The sequence below is a fragment of the Balaenoptera musculus genome, chromosome 7, assembly GCF_009873245.2.
Source record: "Balaenoptera musculus isolate JJ_BM4_2016_0621 chromosome 7, mBalMus1.pri.v3, whole genome shotgun sequence".
Classification (NCBI taxonomy): Eukaryota; Metazoa; Chordata; class Mammalia; order Artiodactyla; family Balaenopteridae; genus Balaenoptera; species Balaenoptera musculus.
The window spans coordinates 103,540,650-103,566,047 of NC_045791.1; the positions used below are offsets into that span (position 1 = coordinate 103,540,650).

General features: G+C 39.1%; 1 protein-coding gene across 1 annotated transcript in view; it reads right to left on the reverse strand.

Annotated features, from left to right (window-relative positions):
- DNER (delta/notch like EGF repeat containing) overlaps positions 1-25,398 on the reverse strand; it is a 333,091-nt gene that overhangs the window by 21,151 nt on the left and 286,542 nt on the right. The window contains exon 10 of the mRNA XM_036858573.1: positions 13,839-13,952. Coding sequence (XP_036714468.1) covers positions 13,839-13,952 — 114 coding nt within the window. The remainder of the gene's footprint in view (positions 1-13,838; positions 13,953-25,398) is intronic.

The window sequence follows — 25,398 nt, forward strand, 5'->3', positions numbered from 1 at the left end:
AAAAAGTGATATATATATATTTTTAAAATTCCTAGCATTGCTATAGTCATCGACTAAAACAAAAGAGCAAAATCAAATATTCCGTCCATTTTCAAAGGCAATATTTCAGTGTACACTTGGGTAATTACTTCCAGGCTTACTTAATTCGTATTAAAGAGCTTTTCTATCTGCCATTGGTTTACCTCGTGTTTATAAAACCACCATATGTCACTCACAGACCATTTTAGAGGCAGAATCTCAAATTAAAATAGTTCACGTCTGTTTCACTTCACACTTTTTTCACACCTGGCAGCAGACTATTTTATTTTTAAAGTAAAATCTGTCAAATAAAACATTTACTACGTCTAGGTCCTACTAGATTGCTTATAATTCAGTAGTGTCTAAGTGAATTTGTTTCCTGCAATAAATATAGTCATTTATATCAATAGGAAAGACATGAAATTGATTGCCTCTTACTAACCTCTTTCAAAGGTTTTCTGTCTATTAATGGGGCAATCACTCTGACTGGAAAAGGGCATAGACTAAACTATTACAAATGGCATTACATGGTAGACTAGTTGCAGAGACATATAAACAAGAATGTGCTGAGAAGCGATAAAAGGATGAAATCAAAGGCCTTGACAAATATACACATCAGTACTGCTTTCCATCCATTTAGGAAGACAAGCTTAATTGAGGTATTTACTAAACAATAGCTTTCTTTCCCTGGCAATCTGAATACTGCAAATTCTGAAATAAGATGCTCTGCTACCTTTGCAGCAATAGCTACAGAGATGGCCTGACTTCTCCCTACTTCTATAGCCTAGCAAAACTCAAAAGCCCCACCCTGCTTCATAAGTTTAATGTCTGTCAAACCCTTTTAATTCCCTAAATTTTGGGCAGTTCTAGAGCTGTCAGTCCAGCCCCCCCAGTCCTGCTCTGGTCCAGAGCTTCCCTAGGGAGGTAAATGCCAAGTTCAGGTTCAGAGAAGCCCTAATACATGTTTTGGCTCTCGGACCTCTAAGTGGCTCTAAGATAGTTGAGAGAAGTCTAAGATCCTTAGATTTATCTCTTCTTGGGACTCACTGGATTGGAAGGACTTGGTAGGAATAGAGAAGGGCAGGAGAAAATAGGATGAACTTTTTCTGTAGACATTCATCAAATATCTAAGACCCAGGAACCAAAGAACCATGGCCCAGAGAGAGTCCCAAACCTATCCCAGTCTGGCTTTCATCACCACAGTGTTCTTAGAGCTATACTTGGGATTCAATGACATTAGTTTATGATAAAACTCCATGCCAGTCAGGAGCCCAAATAGCTAGCAGCTATTTTTCCACAGCATACGTGCTCTCGAAGAACCGTGGAGCAATGCACAGTTCACAGATACCTTTAGATTTACTGTTGGCCCATTTTACAAACTAACATGCCTACACTTCTACTTGAATCAGTTACCCCCAACTGGCTTGCAGCTGATGAGGACTTCACTGTGTCACATGCTGGTGGTAAGCATATGGGGTGATTCTGATGATGGAGCCACTCAAGGAAATTTCTAACCAGAAGACTTCCAAAGATGATTGCTCTTCTCTGCCTCACAGTGATCATGCACTTTGCAAGGTAACTGAAGATTTATTACGAATTATAGAGACTAATTTTGGTTTCATTTATGTTTCCCTGTATTAGGAGTATTATGTTCTTACGTACATTTCAACACCTCACCATTCCATCTCCAAGCAATATGCATTCTAGTTAATTTTAGTAGAAGAGTTCTTAGTACATTATATCACCTTTCTCCACTCATAGTTTACTTAATAAATCTTTATGCTTTTGCTGGCTTAAGCCAGATGACTTTTTCGTTGAGTTGCTTACTTTTTTATTTGAGTGGGGAAAATCAATTACTTTTAAATCACCGGTGTGCTTGAATAACATTTGTAAAGAGAATACAAAATGAAATTTCTACTTGACTAAGGCTGGAAATCAAAGTCTGAACTTTAAATCTTTTCCTATTGCTTTTCAATCTACTACTTTCTAAGAGGCAATCTGTATAGTAGGTATCACCTTTGGTAGTATTTATGCAAATTTACAAGTGTACTGTTTAATTCGGTATGCTTTCCTCAGATAAATTAAAATGAAAAAGATAAGAAGTCAGAAGTCTCTGCTGTCAGTACATCCTTGGGTTAATAGAGCCCACACCAAATGATATCAATGAAAATCATTATAATCATAATACCTAGTATTAAATCTAAGCCTATTATGTGCCAGGCACTGGAATGGGTACTGTAAGTATAACTCCTTCATACTTCACAAGCATTTTATTCTAGATGAAATGAATCTAATGATTTACTTGGAAGTTCTGCCACAATGGAGCAACTGGAACCTGTCTTGCCCTCCCACTGTAAATAATTACACATGTGGACAAAATATATATTTTTAAAAACACTTTAAGACATTAGACAACAGGCAGTGCATGACTGTGATTGCTAAGAGGAGACAAACAGCTGAGTACCATAACCACTCTGGCATTCTAAATTCTGAACCAATATAGAACACAACGGTTTCACTGAAATGTGGGGAGTAACTGGAATTTGTGGAGGCTGAGGTAGCTGTAATTTGTAGGACAGACCACTACAGAAGGTAGAGCCACTCAGAAAAGGAGCATCAGAAATATGATGCATCCCTGAGTTTGTTGCTGAATACTGTGCACGAGTAAGTTGGAACTCCACAGACATGGCAAACAAGAGGAGAGATGAACAATTCCCAAAGCTCACAGAGGACTGGGAAGTATTCAAATTCTCACAGGTTGGAATGCAGACATTTCATTGGTCACCCAGTGCATTATGGGAGGAAAAGGTCACACCTCAGTAGTAGGACATAACTATCCCTAAAGGCTGCTAGAGACTCCAAAATACAAAATACAAAAACAAACCTTGAAAGGATAAATCAGGTCAGCAAGTAACTTACCTACCTGTCACAAAAAAGGCCAGCACTTTTAAAAGAAATCCAATCACTCAACAACTTAACTCACAATGACCAGCATTCAAACAAAAAAATATCAGATGTACAAAAACAAAGCAAGAACATGGAACCTATAACCAGAAGGAAAATCAGTCAAAAGACAGAGGTCCAGAAATAACAGATGATGGTGAGTAAACAAGACATTTGTTCAAAATGTGAAGGAAAACATGGGGAAAATGAGGATAAAAATGGAAGATATTAAAAAAAAACCAAATGGAATTTCTAGATGTGAAAAATTCAATATTGTCAAAGATAATATTAAAAAAGAGAGAGAGAGAGAGAAAACTACAGACAAATATCCTTCATGAATACAGACACAAAAACTCTGAACAAAATATTAGAGGACAGGATTCAGCAATATATAAAAAGAATTATACACTATGACCAAGTGGGTTTTATTCCAGAGAGGCAAGATTAATTCAATATTTGGAAATTGATCAATATAATCCATCATATTAATATGTTAAAGAAGAAAAATCATATGCTGATATCAGTTGATGCAGAAAAAGCATCTGGCAAAATTCAACACCCATTCATAACTAAAGCTATCAGCAAGCAAGGAATAGAGAGTAACTTCCTCAATTTGATTAAAAAAAAAATCTAAAAATCCCTATAGCTAACATTATACTTAATGGTAAAAGACTGAATGCTTTTCCCCTATGATTGGGAACAAAGCAAGGATGTCTACTATCACCACTCTTACTCAAACTAGTGTGAGGAGTTCTAGCCAGCAAATAAGACAATAAAAGGAAATAAAATTTATACATATCAGAAAGGAAGAAATAAAACTGTCCCTAATTTTAGAAGACATACCTACCTATGCATAAAATCACAAGGAATCTACCCCCCAAAATCCTAAAACTAGTAAGTTCATCAAAGTCAGAGGATACAAGATAAACATACAAAAATCAGTTGTATATCTACATACTAGCATTGAACATGTGCACACCAAACTGCAATTCTATTTATAATCACTCAAAAAGAGAGAAATATTTAGTTGTACATGTATAGGAGTTACATGCTGAAAACTACAAAATGCTGATGAAAGAAATCAAAGATCTAAATAACTGGAGTGTCATACTGTGTTCATGGATTGGAAGACTCCAAATAGTAAAGATCTCAATTCTTCCCAAATTAATATACAGGTTTAACACAATTCTTATTAATACCTCAACAAAATCTTTTGTAAATATAGGCAAGATTATTATAAAATTTATATGAAAAAGCAAAGGCACTAGTATAGGTAAAACAGTTTTCAAAGAAAAAGAGTAATTGAGAAGAATCATTCTGCCTGATTTCGATAGTTATTACATAACTGCAGCAATCAAGACTGAGTTGTATTAACAGAGGAATAGCCACATAGATCAATGAAAAAGAATACAGAATCCAAACCAGACCCACACAAATATGGCCAACTGATTTTTGACAAAGGTTTAAAAGCAATTCAATGAAGGAAAGATAGCCTTTTCAACAAATGGTGCTTAAGAAACTGTACTTCTATAGGAAAAACAAAAACAAAACCCCTCTAGTTGGAAGATCCCAGGAAAGAATGCAGACTGTGAGCCAAAGCAATCTTGAGAAAGAAAAACAGAGCTGGAAGAATCAGGCTCCCTGACTTCAGACTATACTATAAAGCTACAGTAATCAAGACAGTATGGTACTGGCACAAAAACAGAAATATAGATCAATGGATAGAAAGCCCAGAGATAAACACACACATATATGATCACCTTATCTTTGACAAAAAAGGCAAGAATATATAGTGGAGAAAAGACAGACTTTTCAATAAGTGGTGCTGGGAAAACTGGACAGCTACATGTAAAAGAATGAAATTAGAACACTTCCTAACACCATACACAAAAATAAACTCAAAATGGATTAAACACCTAAATGTAAGACCAGACACTATCAAACTCTTAGAGGAAAACATAGGCAGAACACTCTATGACATAAAACACAGCAAGATCCTTTTTGACCCACCTCCTAGAGAAATGGAAATAAAAACAAAAATAAACAAATGGGACCTAACGAAACTTCAAAGCTTTTGCACAGCAAAGGAAACCATAAACAAGACGAAAAGACAAACCTCACGACGGGAGAAAATATTTGCAACGAAAAACGAAGCAACTGGCAAAGGATTAATCTCCAAAATATACAAGCAGCTCATGCAGCTCAATATCAAAAAAACAAACAACCCAATCCAAAAATGGGTGGGAGACCTAAACAGACATTTCTCCAAAGAAGACATACAGATTGCCAGCAAACACATGAAAAAATATTCAACATCACTAATCATTAGAGAAATGCAAATCAAAACCACAATGAGGTATCACCTCACACCAGTCAGAATGACCATCATCAAAAAATCTAAATGCTGGAGAGGGTGTGGAGAAAAGGGAACCCTCCTGCACCGTTGGTGGGAATGTAACTGATACAGCCACTGTGGAGAATAGTATGGAGGTTCCTTAAAAAACTAAAAACAGAACTATCATATGAGCCAGCAATCCCACTACTGGGCATATACCTTGAGAAAACCATAATTCAAAAAGATACATGTACCACAATGTTCATTGCAGCACTATTTACAATAGCCAGGACATGCAAGCAACCTAAGTGTCCATCGACAGATGAATGGATAAAGATGTGGCACATGTATACAATGGAATATTACTCAGCCATAAAAAGGAACGAAACTGAGTTATCTGTAATGAGGTGGATGGACCTAGAGCCTGTCATACAGAGTGAAGTAAGTCAGAAAGAGAAAAACAAATACCGTATGCTAACGCATATACAAGGAATCTAAAAAAACGGTACTGATGAACCTAGTGGCAGGGCAGGAATAAAGACGCAGAGGTAGAGAACGGACTTGAGGACACAGAGTGGGAAGGGGAAGCTGGGACAAAGTGAGAGAGTATCGTTGACATATATACCCTACCAAATGTAAAACGGATGGCTAGTGGGAAGCTTGCATAGCACAGGGAGATCAGCTCAGTGCTTTGAGACGACCTAGAGGGGTGGGATAGGGAGGGTGGGAGGGAGGCTCAAGAGGGAGGGGATATGGGGATATACGTGTACATATAGCTGATTCACTTTGTTGTACAGCAGGAACTAACACAACACTGTAAAGCAATTATACTCCAATAAAGATGTAAAATAAAAAAAAAAAGAATGCAGACTGTGAAAAAATAATCTAACAGTATTTACAAATGTATGAAACCACCTCACTGCAGGGTGGGGGGTGGGCAGCGTTGACCTAAGTAACTCTGGAACGAGTAGAGTTGGTAGGACTGAAGGCAGAAGGATCTGTACACCAGCACTGCAGTCTAGTTTATAAAGCTGCTTCCCATAAGGATACACGTTATGAATTCTGATACTGCTCTACGTGTATATAGGAATTAAGCAAGTAATTAAAAGGATGTTGGATGGTAGGAGCCAGGAATCTTGTTGTTGGTGTGGGAATTTACAGATAAACAGGAGAGAAGGCTGGAATGATACATGTAATAATGGAATAAAGTTGGAGAAATTAGTATAAATTCATGTTTAGCTTCATTTACATATAGATGGTTACATATGGCAATATCTATAGACACGTGGGTTAGTATACACACACATTCCCTTGCTATGTCAGCTGAGAGGATCTAGAAGCAACGACATCCCAGGAACAATGAGCATAGCTAGTGCCCAGATCTTGGTTTCCAGTATCATTCTCCAATAAAAAGAACCAAGGCTCCTTGGAGAGATGGCTGATTCTAAGACTGGAGCAGGAAATATACAAGATAAGACTGGAGCTTCTTGCAGTGCTGGAAAGCATATAAGTGTTCATACACACACACATACACATACACACACACACACATACACCCTCTTCACCAACAACAATGGGGTATGTCAAAGGGACACAGAAACCAAAATGAAAGAACTCCCAGTGTCCAAATCTGGAACATTTTGAGCCACAAAATAAATAAAAATGTTTTGGATTATAACTCAAAGTATAAAATAAGTATCCACAAGTCCACAGTGATATAAATAAATGATCAAATAAATAAATAAATGGGGGAAAACAGACAAATCTCTCCTACAGAAGAATTTCACATAGTTTACATAGCTACTCTACCCTCAAAGAGGGAGAGAATAACTCCCCATTCCTTAAGTGTGGTCCACACATAGTAACCTTCTTTCAAAGCGTAAAGTATGCAAAGAGGGGAAAAGAGTAACATTATAGGGGAAAAACTTGATAAACACTTCCTCAGGTGATTAACGTCAACGTCAATGGTCAGAAATCATACTTGATAGTATGTAGCCTTGATATGATGGGATATGATGAGAAAATGGACAAAGGACATGAAGAGACATTTCGCCAAAGAGGATGTACAGATGTCGAATAATCACATGAAAAGACGTCCAATATCATTTATAATTAGGGAAATTCAAATTAAAACCACAAGATATCACTAAACATGTATCAAAATCGCTAAAATTAAAAATGAAGGCAACACAAAATTCTGGCAAGGATAGAGAGAAACCGGATCACTATACATTGTTGATGGGAAGGGAAAATGGTTAAGCCACTCTGGAAACATTCTGGCATAGTTTGGAAAACTAAACATCAACTACCATATGACCCAGCATTTGAACTCCTGGGCAACTGTTCCAGAAAAAATAAAAAATTATATTCACACAAAAACCTGTAAATGAAGGTTTACAGCAGCTTTCTTCATAATAGCTCAAAATTGGAAAGAAACCAGATTTCTTTCAACAGGGGGATAGTTAAACAAACTGTGGTATATTCATATCATGGAACGCAGCTCAGCAATAAAAAGGAAGTAACTTGATACACATAATGATCTGGATGAATCTCCAGAGAATTATGCTAAGTGAAAAAAAAACACAAAAGGTTACATGCTATATGATTCCATTTATAAAACATTCTTGGAATACCAAAATTATAAAGATGCAGAACAGATTGGAGGTTTCCAGGGATTAAGAGGAAAGCTTCCTGTGGTGGAGGAGAAATGGGTGTGGCTATAAAAGGGAAGCATGAGGAATCCTTGTGATGAAAATGTTCTGCATCTTGACTGTATCAATGTTAGCATCCTGGGTGTGACATTGTACTATAGTTGTACAGCGTGTTACCATTGGGGTGAGTGGTTGAACGGTACACTGGATCCCTCTGTGTGACTTCTTAAGATGGCTTATGAAGTGTGAAGTTTCAATTATCTCAGAATAAAAAGTTTGATTTTGAAAAAACAGCCAAAGGAAGAAAAAGACATATACACAGTCAATAGTTTCCTTAAAAATGTGCTAATGAATTCCATTAGCTAGGATGCTAGGATAACTGGATATTCATATGGGGAAAAAAATAAACTTCCATCCTTAAGTCACACCATACAGACAAAAAAATTAACTCAAAGCCTAAATCTAAAAGCAAAATCTATTTTAAAAAATGCTAGAAGAAAACATTGGATAAAGTGTCATCATCATAAGGTAGGCAAAGAAAGAACAAACTAAAAAAGAAAAAAATTGATAAATCAGAGATCACCAAAAATAAAAGCACTTGCTCCCCACAAAAATACCATTAAGAATGCATGGATGTCCTGCTGGGAAAAAAAAAAAAAAAGAATGAATGGATGAGCAAAATGTTTATCTGACAAAGGATTTATATCTAGAATACGTAAATAATTCTTACACCTCAGTAATATGACAAAAATCCAATTTAAAAAAAAGATGGGCAAAAGATTTGAAAAGACCCTTCTCAAGGTAAGACATATGAATGGTCAATAATTACATGAAAGATGCTCAACATCAAAGAAATGCAAATTAAAATCTCAGTGAGAATAAAACATTGATGGCATTTGCCCATGAAAATGAGCTGGAAATTGTAGAATACTCTCTTGTGAACTGAAAGACAAATATTGAAAAGTAGTTGAGTTAGAAAACAGAGGGGAAATATAACATTATTTGACTTTTAATAATGCATATAGACTTTCTGCTATGGTGAGAAAGCAATGGGTCACTGATGGCCCGTTTGGACTACTGTTCTAGAGGCCATGGCAACGGGCCTGAAAGAACTTTGGGCTTCCCGGTTGGAGTACAGTAATCTCCAGCCTATGATTTCAGGTAGAAACAAAGCAAGTCCTGGAGAATTCATGTTGCATGAGGGCAGCCTTTCTTTCCCTTTACCAGTCCTGAGCCAAATAATTCTAGGCGGCAGAATTACAAAGCCTCGGAGACAAGAGTGGACACAAAATAAGTTAAGAACTGAAAAATGGACAGGATGCAGGCCAGGTCTTAAGGAGACAGCTGTGTAGAAGGCCTGCAGGGGTGGAAGAGAGGGAACCTCTCTGGGTTCAGATGACTGGAGGGAGTGTATTTTCAAGGAGAAGCCTAAATTCAAGAAAGGGCAGAGCTCCCCACATACCTCCTCCCAGAGTTAGTCTGCTGGCCTGAGAGTGAAGTGTCTTGAGCCAACTGAAAAAGCCAGTCTCAAAAGGTAAGTGTGACATTGGATGGAGTGTCTAATTAGATAACAATGAGTTGCCTAATTCACTCCACTCAGTCAAATTAGGGAGCTTTTGAGCACTTAATAGTTGGCCAAGAGTAAATTTCACTAAACCTCAGTTATAATGAAAGAGTATTTAGTTCCAAGGTAGCAACTCAAAGAGTAGAGGCACCATGATTCCTTACATGATGATGGCTAATTTTTTATCAGTCCCTCCCCTGGAATGCTAGTTCTCAGAATAGGTTCTTTTTTAAGGGGAAAAAAAAAAGTTATATGATCAAATATATTTGGAAATAAACAAAGGCAAACAAGATTCTTGACTGTAAGTGCCTCTAATATGTGGGTCTTCTTTATGAACCTCCACGTGGCAGGTACCAAGTCCCCAATTTTGGGGGGCACAGACATTTTTTCCATGGAGTATCTCATCTGACCAGTGTTCTGGAAAACACATTAATAGTACAACTCTCCTAACAACTTTAGGAAATAGTCTGTGGTCCCCTGCAGTTTGAAAAATTAACAGGGCTGAATAGAGACAGGCATTTGTTGTTTTCAAAGCCCAGTTAGAGCGATGTTTGAACCTACTTCAACTGGAAGAGTCTACTGCTCTGGGTGATCAGGGTAAGAACCATGAAGAAAAGCCCAGGGGTAGACTTTCCAGCTGCAGCATGTGTATGGGGGGCAGGGGAGGCACAGGGGATTGCGAGGCAGGAGGTGGGGGGGAAGACCATCACTGAGAAGAGCCTGCCATGGGTGTTCAGGAATCAAACAGCACTGGGGGTGCCCAGGAAAAACCTGGAAAGACCAGATGGGGCCAGACCTCTCAGGTCTTGAGGATCAAGTTAAGAGCTTTGATTTTCTTCTTAAAGACAATGAAGTGCCAGTTGGTGATTTTAAGTAGGGAGAGACAAGATTAGATTTTAATTTAGAAGGTCTCTTCAGTGTGGCAAATGTTTAGGGGTGAAGGGGAATGGGTGTGGGGACCCCTGGCACTAGTGCAGGAGGAGGTGCAGGCAGCCTGGTGTTGGAAGGAAGACGTGAGAGGATCTAGAGGTTTCTGGGACTTGGTGGTTGGATGCAGGTAAGGAGGAAGAAGAGGAGGCATCAAAATGATTCCTCAGTTTTCATCCAGAACAGCTCAGGTGGTAGTAATATCATTTAATGAGCTGGAAAATATTTAAAGAAAGAAAGGAGAAGAAAATATATGAGTCTGAGGTGTCTCTGAGGGACATCCAAAAGTGAATGCTGAGTAGGCAGTTGGAGATTTGCTAAATATTCTAGAGAAAAGATTGCATTTTATCTCCCATAAGATGCCAGGATAAATTTCAAATGTATTAAATGTTTGCATGGCCAAAATTAACTCATACATAATTAGAAAAATATAAGAGTATATTTATAAAATCTTGATACCTAGGGTCTTTCTAGCATGAAACAAGAAATCAAAAGAAAATATTAAGATGTAATCGTATATAGCTAGTGGGAAGCAGCCGCATAGCACCGGGAGATCAGCTTGGTGCTTTGTGACCACCTAGAGGGGTGGGATAGGGAGGGTGGGAGGGAGACGCAAGAGGGAGGGGATATGGGGATATGTGTATACATATAGCTGATTCACTTTGTTACACAGCAGAAACTAACACAACATTGTAGAGCAATTATACTCCAATAAAGATGTTAAAAAAAAAAAAAAGAACAAACGAGATTTGCATTTCTTACTTCAGTGGTTTGGCTAAAGACCATTTTCTTTCCTGTTAAAGGGAATGCATACATGCAAAATAAAATTAAAATATGATATATAGAATAAAATACTTTATATACATTTAAAAGGCAAATGACATTGGAAAAATATTTGCACCCTATTCAGGGCTGAATAGAAATAGGCATTGGTTGTTTTCAAAGACCAGTTAGAGTAATGTTTGAACCTAGTTCAGTTAGAAGAGTCCTATGTAATCAAATGTAATATAATCAAATGTAATATACTTAATATACAGGATGATTTCAAATCACGAATAAATATTAACATGAACAATCTGGTAGAAAAGCAAGCCAAGGATAGGAACAGGGAGTTCAAGAAGAAACACAAATGACTATAAATATATTTTAAAAGTATTTAATCTCACTAGGAATCAAAGACTTACAAATTAAAACAACACAAATAGCATATAAAGCCACTAGAATGGCGATTCTCAGTATCTGTGTGAGAACAAGGAAATAAAAGCTCCTTTGCACTCTGGGTAGGAGTGAATATTGGTGCAAGGTATTTTCCTGGAGAGCAATATGGAAATAAGTATGAATTCTCCTGGACCCTGGGATTCCATTCCTAAGAAATTAGCTCGAAGAAATACTCATACAAGTTCACAAAGATGTACATGCAAGAACATTCATTGCAATGTTGTTTATAATAGGAAAAAGTTCCCAACTCCCCAAAGGTTGAATTGAGGATGGGTTAAAAAAATCCTGATGTATCATGTAATGCAGCGGTCCCCAACCTTTTTGGCACCAGGGACCGGTTTCGTGGAAGACAATTTTTCCATGGCCTGGGGGGACGGGAGGGGATGGGGGCGGTGGGGGGGGATGATTCAGGCGGTAATGCGAGCGATGGGGAAAGGCAGATGAAGCTTCGTTTGCTCGCCCACTGTCCCGGGGGTTGGGGACCCCTGATGTAATGGATGACAGGACAGCCAGTAAAAATGATAAAACAGAAGCATATACCTTAATGTGAAAACACGTTTATGAAATACATATATTTTTAAATGAAAAGTAGATTGCAATATAGTATGAACAGTATGATTCCTTTTATGTTCAAATATATGCATTTACACTATACACTATATATTATACACACATAGACCTTCAGGAAAATCCCTGGATATATGTATCAAAATGTCAACAATGGTTGTCTCCTAGTTGTGCAGTTTTAAGTGGTGGGGTGTTTTTCTATAGCACTAGATTTTCTCATTTTTCTTCCATGCTTTTTATTATTTGTGGGATATAAACATCTGGGGGAAAAAAACAGGATGCTTCCCCAATATTATTTGTGCATCCATTGATGAGTATAAATGTCTGTGTGTGTTTATAAACCAGTCAGAAAAACAAAACCATCTGCAAATCATTTTCTGGAGTAAGGCCACTTCTCAGTCCCAGGAAAAGACGAAAGGAAAACACAGGATGTGACACGCTAAATAGAAGGAATATCAGAGGTTGCTTCTCCCACATCTTGACTGTTGGCATCTTCCCCAGAAGCACAAATGAGGCTCCCTAGGGACACACTGGGAGTCCAGGCTCTGTGAAATTCTCCAGGGCTAGGGAGGTGGCCACCAGGCCTTAGCGGGGAGAGGTGAGCACGCACGGTGCTCGCCAGCCAGTGATAACACGTTTTCCAGAAACTTCAGTGCCCACCTTCTTCTATCAGCACTTTATATGTCAACCTTTCCCAACTTGTAAACCAGAGTGACCCTGCTGCTTTTGCTGGTTGAGCAAGTGCTGAAAACAGAGACCTGACCTACGCTCTGCATCTCCGGACTCCTGCATTTGGCTGGCGAAGCCAAGGATGGAACCTTCTCTCCTCAAGTGGTTCATGATATCTTTTGAGAATCTGATGAAAATTTGAGAGCCTCCCCTCAGCATATACACATATATACAACACTTCACATCTGTTTTCAGGGTTCACAAACTCCCTGAAACCCTTGAGGGGTGACTTCGAAGGAGCCCTTGTTAAGTTGGATCCCCTAGTCCAGAAGCGACCATTCAGAGGTGGCCACTGTAGCTCCTCTTGAACCCAGCCCTGTCCCCACTAGCTGCTTTGCCATCAGCAGTTTTCTTCCCCCATCCACTCTCCCTCCCCACACCTGTACCATCCTTACCTTCACTAATAATTCAACCGTGAACTAAGAGTAGCTCCCCGTGATGTCCCACCACCGCCACTACCACCTCTCCGTTATTTGAATTCCAGACACTGCTGTATCTTTCAATAAAAGTAAACGTGGTCGCGTAATGCAATTTCTATAGAAGACACATCTGATCCTTCCTTTCTCCTTCCTGCTTCCATTAGCACTGACACTTTTTCAGGTGTTAGTGTAATGGCTCATTTTTCATGTTTCAAAGCTGTAGGTCTGCAAATGTACAGTAAGGGCAGTCTCAGCAGGTCTCCGAACCCAATGCTGATTTCAGAAGAGCCTTGCTTAATGACAACACAGATTGTTTTAAAATGACTCTTCATCCAAGTAATGCCTACTTACATTTTGCAATTCATATTTTGCAATAATGTATGCATAGAGGTTTCTGGGGTTTTTTAACAGCTGCCATCTCAGGGATTTTGTGGTAAATTTGAAAACTCAGTTCCCGGCTCACTTGCCTGTAAACCCGGGTGCGCAGACACATGTGCCATTTAGGCCTTCACTGTCACAGGTGCCTCCGTTCAGACAGCTGACGTTAGCACAGGGGTCCTTGTAGGATTCACAGTGGATTCCTGCAGAGAAACAGATGCAAAAGGGGTGACTCATTAAGGGGTCTCCAGCTCCCATGGCCTTTAAAAGGAAAGTGTTTGAAAAGCCTTGAACAGTGTGGAGGCTGATTCCCAGAGGGGTGTGTGTGCGTGTGTACACGTGTGTGCACATGTGTATGTATTCACATGCCCACCTTTGACTTCAGGTTGTTGTAAAAACACACCTTAGGAGAAAATAACAGATTGAATACCGGCTCGTAGGTCCCACCATAAAGTCTTTTACGTACTTTCTCTGAGCACACGCCCCAAAGCCTGGGCAACAGAATGTTAAAACTTTGAAAGATAAAATTTATCAGTGATAAATGCTTTCTAAGTCTCCAAAAGAAACAGAACATAGCCAGACAGTCTACACAAAATGTCAATATAATTGATAAACAGTATCCTGAAGGTAAAGATTTGGAGTCAGATATTTAAACGAGCCCCAGTCATACTTTGGAAAATTGCAGAGGAGAGAAGGAAGCGTTTGTCCTTAGACTTCATTCCCAAAGACCGACCAGTTTACCACAGGCGAAAGGTAACATCTTGTGCACATACTACGTTCCAGACCCTTGTGCTGTGCTTTAGGTGTAATGTGATCCTCAGGCCAGCACTATGAAACAAATATCCAAATGCAAGGTCACCAGGCTGGCGGGGACGGAGCTGGGGCCTGATGACGCTGGCAACTTGAATGAGAGTCCGTGCTCGCTGAGTAGTTCCCCTGAGATGGAGCTCAGCCATGGAAACATACAACATTCTACGGAACTCAGTGCCCATTCAAACAAAAAGGAGGCCCTGAAAAAAATCTTTATAGCAAATACAGTTCCCATTGGTGTAAAAAAAATAGTCTACGTGTGCATGTATGTATGCAAATGCTTGAAGCTGGACTGAGAGGAGAATGAATTACTTTGAATGTCACTTTGTGCATTTCTATATTGTTGCAATTTTTCACAATGAGTATATAGCATTTTATCATTTTATTAAAAAAAAAAAACTTAAAAAATCCAACGCCATTCGAAAGGTAGAATTTCTGATGTTGTTTCACTGCAGTGCCAGTTGGATGAATAGACTAATCTCTCTCTCTCGACCCCCTACGATTTGGAGAGGAAGATAAATTACATTCTATGTAAGAATGTATATAATGATATACTCACCCTTCCCAACAGCCTCAAGAAAAAATAAGCATAAAGCAAATAATAACAGGATGGTATTACTTAATTTCACTTCCTTACTTCACTCATATTTGTACAAAGGACTGCCACACCCAGTGACTCACATCATTTTGTCACTGAAATTATTCTTGCTGAGATTTTTTTTTCTCTCCTTTCCTTTTCAATTGTCAGTGCCTTGAGAAGGAAGGTTCAAGAATGAGGGGGAAAAATACAAGAGAAAAAGGAAACAGAACTACCTACTTGTAGTCACATTAATGATTTCTTTGAGCCTGGTAAAGCATTTTAGAATGGATGGCTTTTCATTTCTTTTTATCCTTTGCCCTCATATCCAACCTACGAACAATAATAGTCTACCAGATCTTTTTCTAAAGTGTCTTTCAGATCTCTGCCTGACACTTCTCCCTGAAACCACCACCCCAAGCCCGCTGCCTCACGCCAGGTGGGAGACGCTCCCCGCCCCAAGCCACCTCCTAGCTCCCTCTCTGCCTCCAGTGACTTGATGGAGCCTCTCTGACTCAGCGTCCTTAACAAACCCAGGACTCATGGTAATATTCAAGGTCAAACTAATTTAAAGATTAAAGCAGAAAACTGGTAATTGTTCTTCACTTGAGTGTGTATGGCCTGTGCACTCAGAAGTCTCCATTTCCGTTTTCCCATTGATTCCCAAATAGCACAGGCTGAACTGAAAGAATAAAATGCAAAAGAGCCTTTTCTGCTTCAAAAGGTTCGTCAGAAAGCAAGGGTTCACATATTTAGAATTTCCCAGGAGGCTAATCAATGGGAACCACGTGACAAAAAAGGCTTTCAATCGTGATGGGAAATACAGTCACAGATCAAGGTTCAGAGATGTCTGAAACCTAAAAAATATTTCCATTAGACCTAAAATAAAAGCAATCAAGGATAATCTTTCCCGGATTTCTACAAATACATTTGCCAATCTAACCTTATAATAGTAGTATAACTAATACATTAGCACACACATTGCCACATTCTTCAAATAAGGCTGAAAAGCACATTCTAGGCTAAATATTTAAGCACCTTAACATTAAAAGCCTTCAGTAAGATAGATTTGATGAAAATGCCCAAGCTAATAAGCAATTTCAATCTTTTGGGTGGGTTTTCTGGGCAATCACTTTATCCTTTGTTATTTCTCTTTTTCAAAAGATAAGATATTCAGTCACTTGAAGTTCATTGAGAGTTTTCTGGCAGCAAGATCGGACAGAAGCTAATCTTCATGGCAACACGGTGACTACAAAGCAAGATGGTCTTAAAGGTCCCCTGAGAGCACTTTGCTGACTCCTGTTTCTATCCTCTAAGCCTCGCTAAGCCCCGTGTAAGAAATATTTGTCATGTTGCTCAGCTCATTGATCAGAACTGAACAGCTATGAGCTAGAAATCTTAGATGCAGAGCAGGGACAGTCATGAATACCCCTGAGATGTCCAGGGTATGTCCCTTCCAACCCCCCTCCTCAGGCCTCCTGGGCTCCCGTTGTCTGCACCCCCAGGGCCCCTAGGCCCTTGCACAACACTGAGCGTTGGGCATCCCGTGTCCTCTGACCATAACACCATACTTCGCCCTCTCTCCCCAGCTGGTCTTCCCCTGGCACATTCTCAATGCCAAAGCCCAACTCATGGAAAGCTGAAGTTGACTCTCCCAAGACAGAACTCCATTCTTCTGCCACTATGTATTGAGAGCACGGTAAGATTCCATTGTTACAGAGTGTATGGTCTTAAATCATAACTTATCTGTCCTCCTGCCTGATCCCCCATAAATCTCTGAGGTCCTTCAGAGCAGAGGCCATATCTTACCTCGCAGAAGAAATTATGGCTATACCACCAGAATCCTGTCCTTTCAGGAGGGGCGAAAGTCTGTGTACTTTGGCCGACACACAGGTAGGATTGCTAGAGGAGTGAGAAGCCATTCCAAATCTGCCTCAAAAATACCCTATTTTGTCAGGGAAAATCAGGTCCACACTTCAGACTAAGCCTGTGGAATGATACATGCATCACCCATTGGCAAGGGACGGAGCACACACGATTACGAAACTTATGTTTAGTCTCAAGCAAAAATAAACTGTAATTCAGTCAAAACTAATAAAAATTCATACTTTTCATATTAAGGGATAGAGAGGAAACGTTTCTGAAAAGATCTTTATTCCAACACGGCTCTTTATAGCAGTTAATTTTAGAATTAAAATGAGCAAAAATTCAAAGAGTCATGCTCCAATTATAAGTCTCTGGTGTCATCACAATTCAGTCGTGATTAATATTTTGAAAACTGAAAAATCTTTATTTTATCTCCAATAAAATTAAGCCAGGTAAAGAAAATTAACTTGAAGTATCCTTTGAACTTCCTATTCACCTGAAGACATCATCTTATTTTTTTTTTCACTTAAATATTTTAGTTTTATTGTGACATATACCTTATATACAGAAGCATGCACAAAACATTGGAGCTTACTTTAAAGAATAGTAATAAAGTAAGTACTTGTGTAGCCACCATCCAGGACAAAAAGTAAAACATTTCTCCCCCTGTGCCTTTTCCCAAAGGGAAAAGGCCCACGGGTATCAATCATCCTAACCTTTGAACAATCACTTCTTTGCTTTTCCTTTATAGTTTTACCACCTTTGACTATATCTCTACATGATATAATGTTTAGTTTTGTCAGTTTTCAAATTTAATATAAATGCAATCATGCTGTTTGTGTTCTATAATTTGCTTCTTTTGTTCAACATTACATCTTTAAGATTCTTCATTGTTGATGGGTGTAGTTTCAGTTCATTCATTTCTACTGCTGTATAATATTTATCTACTCTTTTTATTTTATTTCTTTATATTTGATACAGCAGGTTCTTATTAGTTATCCATTTTATACATATTAGTGTATACATGTCAGTCCCAATCTCCCAATCCATCCCACCACTCCCCCCACCCCGCGCCACTTTCCCCCCCTGGTGTCCATACGTTTGTTCTCTACATCTGTGTCTCTATTTCTGCCCTGCAAACCAGTTCATCTGTACCATTTTTCTAGATTCCACATATATGCATTAATATATGATATTTGTTTTTCTCTTTCTGACTTACTTCACTCTGTATGACAGTCTCCAGATTCATCCACATCTCTACAAATGACCCAATTTCGTTCCTTTTAATGGCTGAGTAATATTCCATTGTATATATGTGCCACATCTTCTTTATCCATTCATCTGTCGATGGGCATTTAGGTTGCTTCCATGACCTGGCTATTGTAAATAGTGTTGCAATGAACATTGGGGTGCATGTGTCTTTCTGAATTACGGTTTTCTCTGGGTATATGCCCAGTAGTGGGATCGCTGGGTCATATGGTAACTCTATTTTTAGTTTTTTAAGGAACCTCCATACTGTTCTCCATAGTGGCTGTACCAGTTTACATTCCCACCAACAGTGCAAGAGGGTTCCCTTTTCTCCACACCCTCTCCAGCATTTATTATTTGTAGATTTTTTGATGATGGCCATTCTGACTGGTGTGAGCTGATACCTCATTGTAGTTTTGATTTGCATTTCTCTAATGATTAGTGACGTTGAGCATCCTTTCATGTGTTTGTTGCCAATCTGTATATCTTCTTTAGAGAAATGTCTATTTAGGTCTTCTGCCCATTTTTGGATTGGGCTCTTTGTTTTTTTGATATTGAGCTGCATGGGCTGCTTGTAAATTTTGGAGATTAATCCTTTGTCAGTTGCTTCATTTGCAAATATTTTCTCCCATTTTAAGGGTTGTCTTTTCGTCTTGTTTATGTTTTCCTTTGCTGTGCAAAAGCTTTTAAGTTTCATTAGGTCCCATTTGTTTATTTTTGTTTTTATTTCCATTTCTCTAGGAGGTGGGTCTAACTCCACACACAAAAATAAACTCAAAATGGATTAAAGACCTAAATGTAAGGTCAGACACTATAACACTCTTAGAGGAAAACATAGGCAAAACACTTTATGACATAAATCACAGCAAGATCTGTTCTGTAATTGATTTCTAATCTCACAGCATTGTGGTCGGAAAAGATGCTTGATATGATTTCAATTTTCTAAAATTTACCGAGGCTTGATTTGTGACCCAAGGTGTGATCTATCCTAAAGAATTCCGTGTGCACTTGAGAAGAAAGTGTAACCTGCTGTTTTTGGATGGAATGTCCTATAAATATCAATTAAATCTATCTGGTCTATTGTATCATTTAAAGCTTGTGTTTCTTTATTAATTTTCTGTCTGGATGATCTGTCCATTTGTGTAAGTGAGGTGTTAAAGTCCCCCACTATTATTGTGTTACTGTTGATTCCCTCTTTTATAGCCGTTAGCAGTTGCCTTATGTATTGAGGTGCTCCTATGTTGTGTGTATATATATTTATAATTGTTATATCTTCTTCTTGGATTGATCCCTTGATCATTATGTAGTGTCCTTCCTTGTCTCTTGTAACATTCTTTATTTTAAAGTCTATTTTATCTGATATGAGTATTGCCAGTCCAACTTTCTTTTGATTTCCATTTGCATGGAATATCTTTTTCCATCCCCTCACTTTCAGTCTGTATGTGTCCCTAGGTCTGAAGTGGGTCTCTTATAGACAGCATATATATGGGTCTTGTTTTTGTGTCCATTCAGTGAGCCTGTGTCTTTTGGTTGGAGCATTTAATCCATTCACGTTAAAGGTAATTATTGATATGTATGTTCCAATTGCCATTTTCTTAATTGTTATAGGTTTGTTTTTGTAGGTCCTTTTCTTCTCTTGTGTTTCCCACTTAGAGAAGTTCCTTTAGCATTTGTTGTAGAGCTGGTTTGGTGGTGAATTCTCTTAGCTTTTGCTTGTCTGTAAAGCTTTTGATTTCTCCACTGTCTGAATGAGATCCTTGCCAGGTAGAGTAATCTTGGTTTTAGGTTCTTCCCTTTCATCACCTTAAATACATTTTGCCACTCCCTTCTGGCTTGTAGAGTTTCTGCTGAAAAATCAGCTGTAAACCTTATGGGAGTTCCCTTTTATGCTATTTGTCATTTTTCCCTTGCTGCTTTCAATAATTTTTCCTTGTCTTTAATTTTTGTTCATTTGATTACTATGTGTCTTGGTGTGTTTCTCCTTGGGTTTATCCTGCCTGGGACTCTCTGCGCTTCCTGGACTTGGGTGGCTGTTTCGTTTCCCATGGTAGGGAAGTTTTCGACTATAATCTCTTCAAATATTTTCTTGGGTCCTTTCTCTCTCTTTTCCTTCTGGGACCCCTATAAGGCAAATGTTGGTGCGTTTAATATTGTCCCAGAGGTCTCTTAGTCTGTCTTCATTTCTTTTTATTCTTCTTTCTTTATTCTGTTCCATAGCAGTGAATTCCACCATTCTGTCTTCCAGGTCACTTATCCGTTCTTCTGCCTCAGTTATTCTGCTATTGATTCCTTCTAGTGTAGTTTTCATTTCAGTTATTGTATTGTTCATCTCTGTTTGTTTGTTCTTTAATTCTTCTAGGTCTTTGTTAAACATTTCTTGCATCTTCTCGATCTTTGCCTCCATTCTGTTTCCGAGGTCCTGGATCATCTTCAGTATCATTATTCTGAATTCTTTTTCTGGAAGGTTGCCTATCTCCACTTCATTTAGTTGTTTTTATGGGGTTTTATCTTTTTCCTTCATCTGGTACATAGTCCTCTGCCTTTTCATTTTGTCTGTCTTTCTGTGAATGTGGTTTTTGTTCCACAGACTGCAGGATTGTTGTTCTTCTTGCTTCTGCTGTCTTCCCTCTGGTGGATGAGGCTATCTAAGAGGCTTGTGCAAGTTTCCTGATGGGAGGGACTGATGGTGGGTAGAGCTGGGTGTTGCTCTGGTGGGCAAAGCTCAGTAAAACTTTAATCCGTTTGTCTGCTGATGGAGGGGGGGGGTTGGGTTCCCTCCCTGTTGGTTGTTTGGCCTGAGGTGACCCAACACTGGAGCCTACCTGGGCTCTTTGGTGGGGCTAATGGCAGACTCTGGGAGGGCTCACGCCAAGGAGTACTTCCCAGAACTTCTGCTCCAGTGTCCTTGTCCCCACGGTGAGCCACAGCCACCACCCGCCTCTGCAGGAGACCCTCCAACACTAGCAGGTAGGTCTGGTTCAGTCTCCCCTGGGGTCACTGCTCCTTCCCCTGGGTCCCGATGTGCACACTACTTTGTGTGTGCCCTCCAAGAGTGGAGTCTCTGTTTTCCCCAGTCCTGTTGAAATCCTACAGTCAAATCCCGCTAGCCTTCAGAGTCTGATTCTCTAGGAATTCCTCCTCCCATTGCCGGACCCCCAGGTTGGGAAGCCTGACGTGGGGCTCAGAACCTTCACTCCAGTGGGTGGACTTCTGTGGTATAAGTGTTCTCCAGTTTGTGAGTCACCCACCCAGCAGATATGGGGTTTGATTTTATTGTGATTGCATCCCTCCTACCATCTCACTGTGGCTTCTCCTTTGTCTTTGGATGTGGGGTATCTTTTCTGGTGAGTTCCAGTGTCTTCCTATCGATGATTGTTCAGCAGTTAGTTGTGATTCCGGTGCTCTCGCAAGAGGGAGTGAGTGCACGTCCTTCTACTCCACCATCTTAAACCAATCTGGACATCATCTTATTTTATTCAAACTGAGTCCTTCCATGAAAAGTTTTCCAGTATTTCAACCTCACAGAGCTCAACTTTTTCTAAGCTGTTTCAGAAGTTACAGTTGAGATCTCGACCTTCACCTCATTATTCCTTGTGTGTGCCAGTCTCAGTCTGTTCCTCTGGCTAAATAATAGCCTGATAAAGGAAAAATCCTGACTTATCCATTTTTCTATCAATCACAGTACTTGAGAAGGGACAGGTACAGAAAATACCCAGAAATTCTTGTTCACTGGTTATACAGAGGAAATAATTCTAACCAACAAAGAAAGAGTTCTCATCCTTTCAAACATAAATTTCTGTAGACTTTAAAAATAAACAATTCAGTACAATGTGATCAAACTCATAACCCAATGATCTTATTTCTGAGACTCTATCCCCTCCAACATCCAGAAAGTATGAAAAGTATATGAAGATGTTCATTCCAGAATTATTTACAGTAGCTTCACTTCAGATACAGCAAGGGAATGGATAAATATTACCCCATGGGAACATCACATTGCCATTTAAAATAGAACTAGTAAAACTTGCTAACAATTTCTAAATCAAACATAAATAATGGTAAGTCTGAGAAGGGTAATACCAACTTGTAGGTATAATCAATTATAACTGTAAAAACACAGATATTAAAAAGGATGGAAATAATACAGATGATTATTGCTCTTATGTTCTGCTGTAAAGCTATGAGTTATCAAATTTTCTGTTTTCTAAATTGTTATCATTGTTGCTACGTTATTTTCATAATTAAAAATTGAAGTATTTTCTTTCTAACTTCTGTCACCAAAAATTCCAAATGAGTATAGTCTTGACCATTAAGTTTGTTCTGCTATAAATAATAATTCAACACAATGTGGGGCTGTAACTTGACTTTTGGCACTATAAGGTGATGAACACTAACTAAAGTCTTGAAAGTCTCATTGTGAATTAGCTCTGGACTAGTTTTAAAGAAGTATCAGCATTTCACCATGTCTGAAGGGAGATCACTAGGAGTCCCTCCATGTATTTTGCTTCTGACAATTTCATGATCCACAGTGGAAACATACTGGGAAAATGTTCAAGTTGCCTTGCTTTATTTAATTAGTGTGTTAAGCAGTAGTTTCCATTCAAGTACAGATAGCTGTGGAGCATTTGCTTTGTGTAAGCCACCATATCAAGAGCTGATGAGAATTAAAAAAAAAAAAAAAAAAACCTGTGTAGTCACTGCCATTCGGGAGAGTCTAATTTAGTGTCAGGGAAAGGAAAGTCTGGAGCCAGAAAGTACTGACTACAAGGCTGACCATAACTGTCATAGAAAATATCAAGAAAATGCTTGGAGAGTTCAGGAAAGAGAAATCATACCTGTTTGGAGATCAATATTTCTGACAATGGATGCAGCCATAGGACTGGATAAGGGGAAAGAGGAGGAGAGAAAAAAGGGCCAAGACGAAAAGCCTGGGAACCACTTGCATTCATGGTGTCCAGAGAGCAAGGATTCATTCCAAGAAGTCCAGGAGGGAAGAGTAGGGTTGGGGGGTGAGGGTGGGGGGAGGAACGGAGCTGTGGAAGCTAAAGCAGGGTGACTTTCAAAAGGGACCCAGTGATCATGAAGCAGAAGGGCAAGAATGTGAAGTTGGAAGCTGGAGAGGGAGGCTTTGGGGTTTCGGTCTTCAATTAGGTCACTGCTAGATCCATTTATCGGAATGGTACTGATGATATCCAAGTTAAACAAGATTAAGAAAAGAAAATTTAAGGAAATAGAGGCATCATCTATACCAACTCTAAGGAAATGTGGTTGTAAAAGAAAGAGGAAGAAAGGGGCAAGTAAGTATAGGAGGATGCAAAGTCAAACAAGAGTCAGTTTTTTTTCACTTCAAATGGAATTTATTTAGAAGTGTGTGTAAGAACATTTCTTTTTTTTTCTGTTTAGCAACTCAGTTTTTCTAGCACCATTTATTAGAAAAGAATTCCCTTCCCATTCATAGCAATTCCTTGTTAAGAGTCATATATTATTATAGACGATGGTTTCTGGGCCATTATTCAGTTTTGGTTAGCTGTCCACTCTTGCACCCATAACATGGGGATGTAATAATAATTGCAGCATTACAATGGGTTTCAACATCTGGCAGAAGTTCCCCCTCACTGCTTTCCTTTTTCAAAATGTTCTTAGCTATACTTGCCTGACATTCTATTGCACTCATTCTTTTTAGGAAGTTATATTCATTTATTTAAGTTTTTTTTAAAAACAGAAAAGAGTAAAAATCACCACTTAAAAAAGTACATATGGGGCTTCCCTGGTGGCGCAGTGGTTGAGAATCTGCCTGCCAATGCAGGGGACACGGGTTCGAGCCCTGGTCTGGGAAGATCCCACATGCCGCGGAGCAACTGGGTCTGTGAGCCACAACTACTGAGCCTGCGCGTCTGGAGCCCATGCTCCGCAACAAGAGAGGCCGTGATAGTGAGAGGCCCGCGCACTGCAATGAAGAGTGGTCCCTGCTCGCCGCAACTGGAGAAAGCCCTCGCACAGAAAGGAAGACCCAACACAGCTAAAAATAATAAATAAATAAATTAAAAAAAAAAAAAGTACATATGTAAGTAAGAAGTTAAAGTTCCAATCCTCCCCCCAACACACTACTTATCCAAGTTCTAACTCCAGAGGTAAGTACTAGTTAAGAATTGATGCCCATCCATCTGATAGTTTCCTAAGTTTATACAGACATCTTATATGTAAATATATGTTGGGATAAATGCTTCCAAAGAGGGAAAGAATGTCTATCCCCTAAGGAGAGAAAGGCCCAGAATCTTTTGGCCTCTCTCCTCCCCTCACTCACTCTTCCTCTGGATTGGAGGGCATGAATTACCCCCTTCTGCTTCTCTTTAATCCCTTCTACCCTACCCCTCAACACCTGCCCATCACTCTTACTTTAGACGTTCTCTCATTTATTGCTACTTTGCTAGGGTTTACATTCCTGCTTAAACCCAAACCTAAATGTCTCTATAAATATATCAAAATGAAATAATCACTTTACCTGCCCATTGAGATGAGATCTTTAACACACTTGTATGCCTTCCAATCCTTTCCAACACCCACCAACTCATGGACTTGGTTAAAATAATATGAAATTTTAGTTTGGTCATTTCAATTTTCCTCAAGAACAGATGTAGTGACACACTCTAGGGTGACCACCCAATGAGTCACACCCTTATATAACTCCCTCCTCTTGAGTGTGAGCTTCTAAACAATAGCATTTGGCAAAGGTTAAGAGATTTTGAAGATGCTGTTACAGTAGCTAATCAGTTGACTTTGAGTTAACCTTAGGTGGGCCTGACCTAACTAGGTGAGACCTTTAAGAGGATTCAGGCCTCTCCTGGCTTTCAAGAAGCAGACTGTCAAGAATTCTACAGCTGCAAGGATATGAATTCTGCCAACCACTTGAGGGGACTTGGAAGCTGATACTTCCCTATTTAAGCCTCAGATAAGAGCTCAGCTCAACCAACACCCTGATTCCAGCCTTGGATTCCAGACCTTGAACAGGGAATCCATTAATCCATGCCTGGACCTAGGAAACTGTTAGATAATCAAAGGGTGTTGTTTTAAGCCACTACCTTATAACAATTCACTATGCAGCAATAATAATTAATATAGTAGGCATGTCTATTTTTTCAAGAGACTTT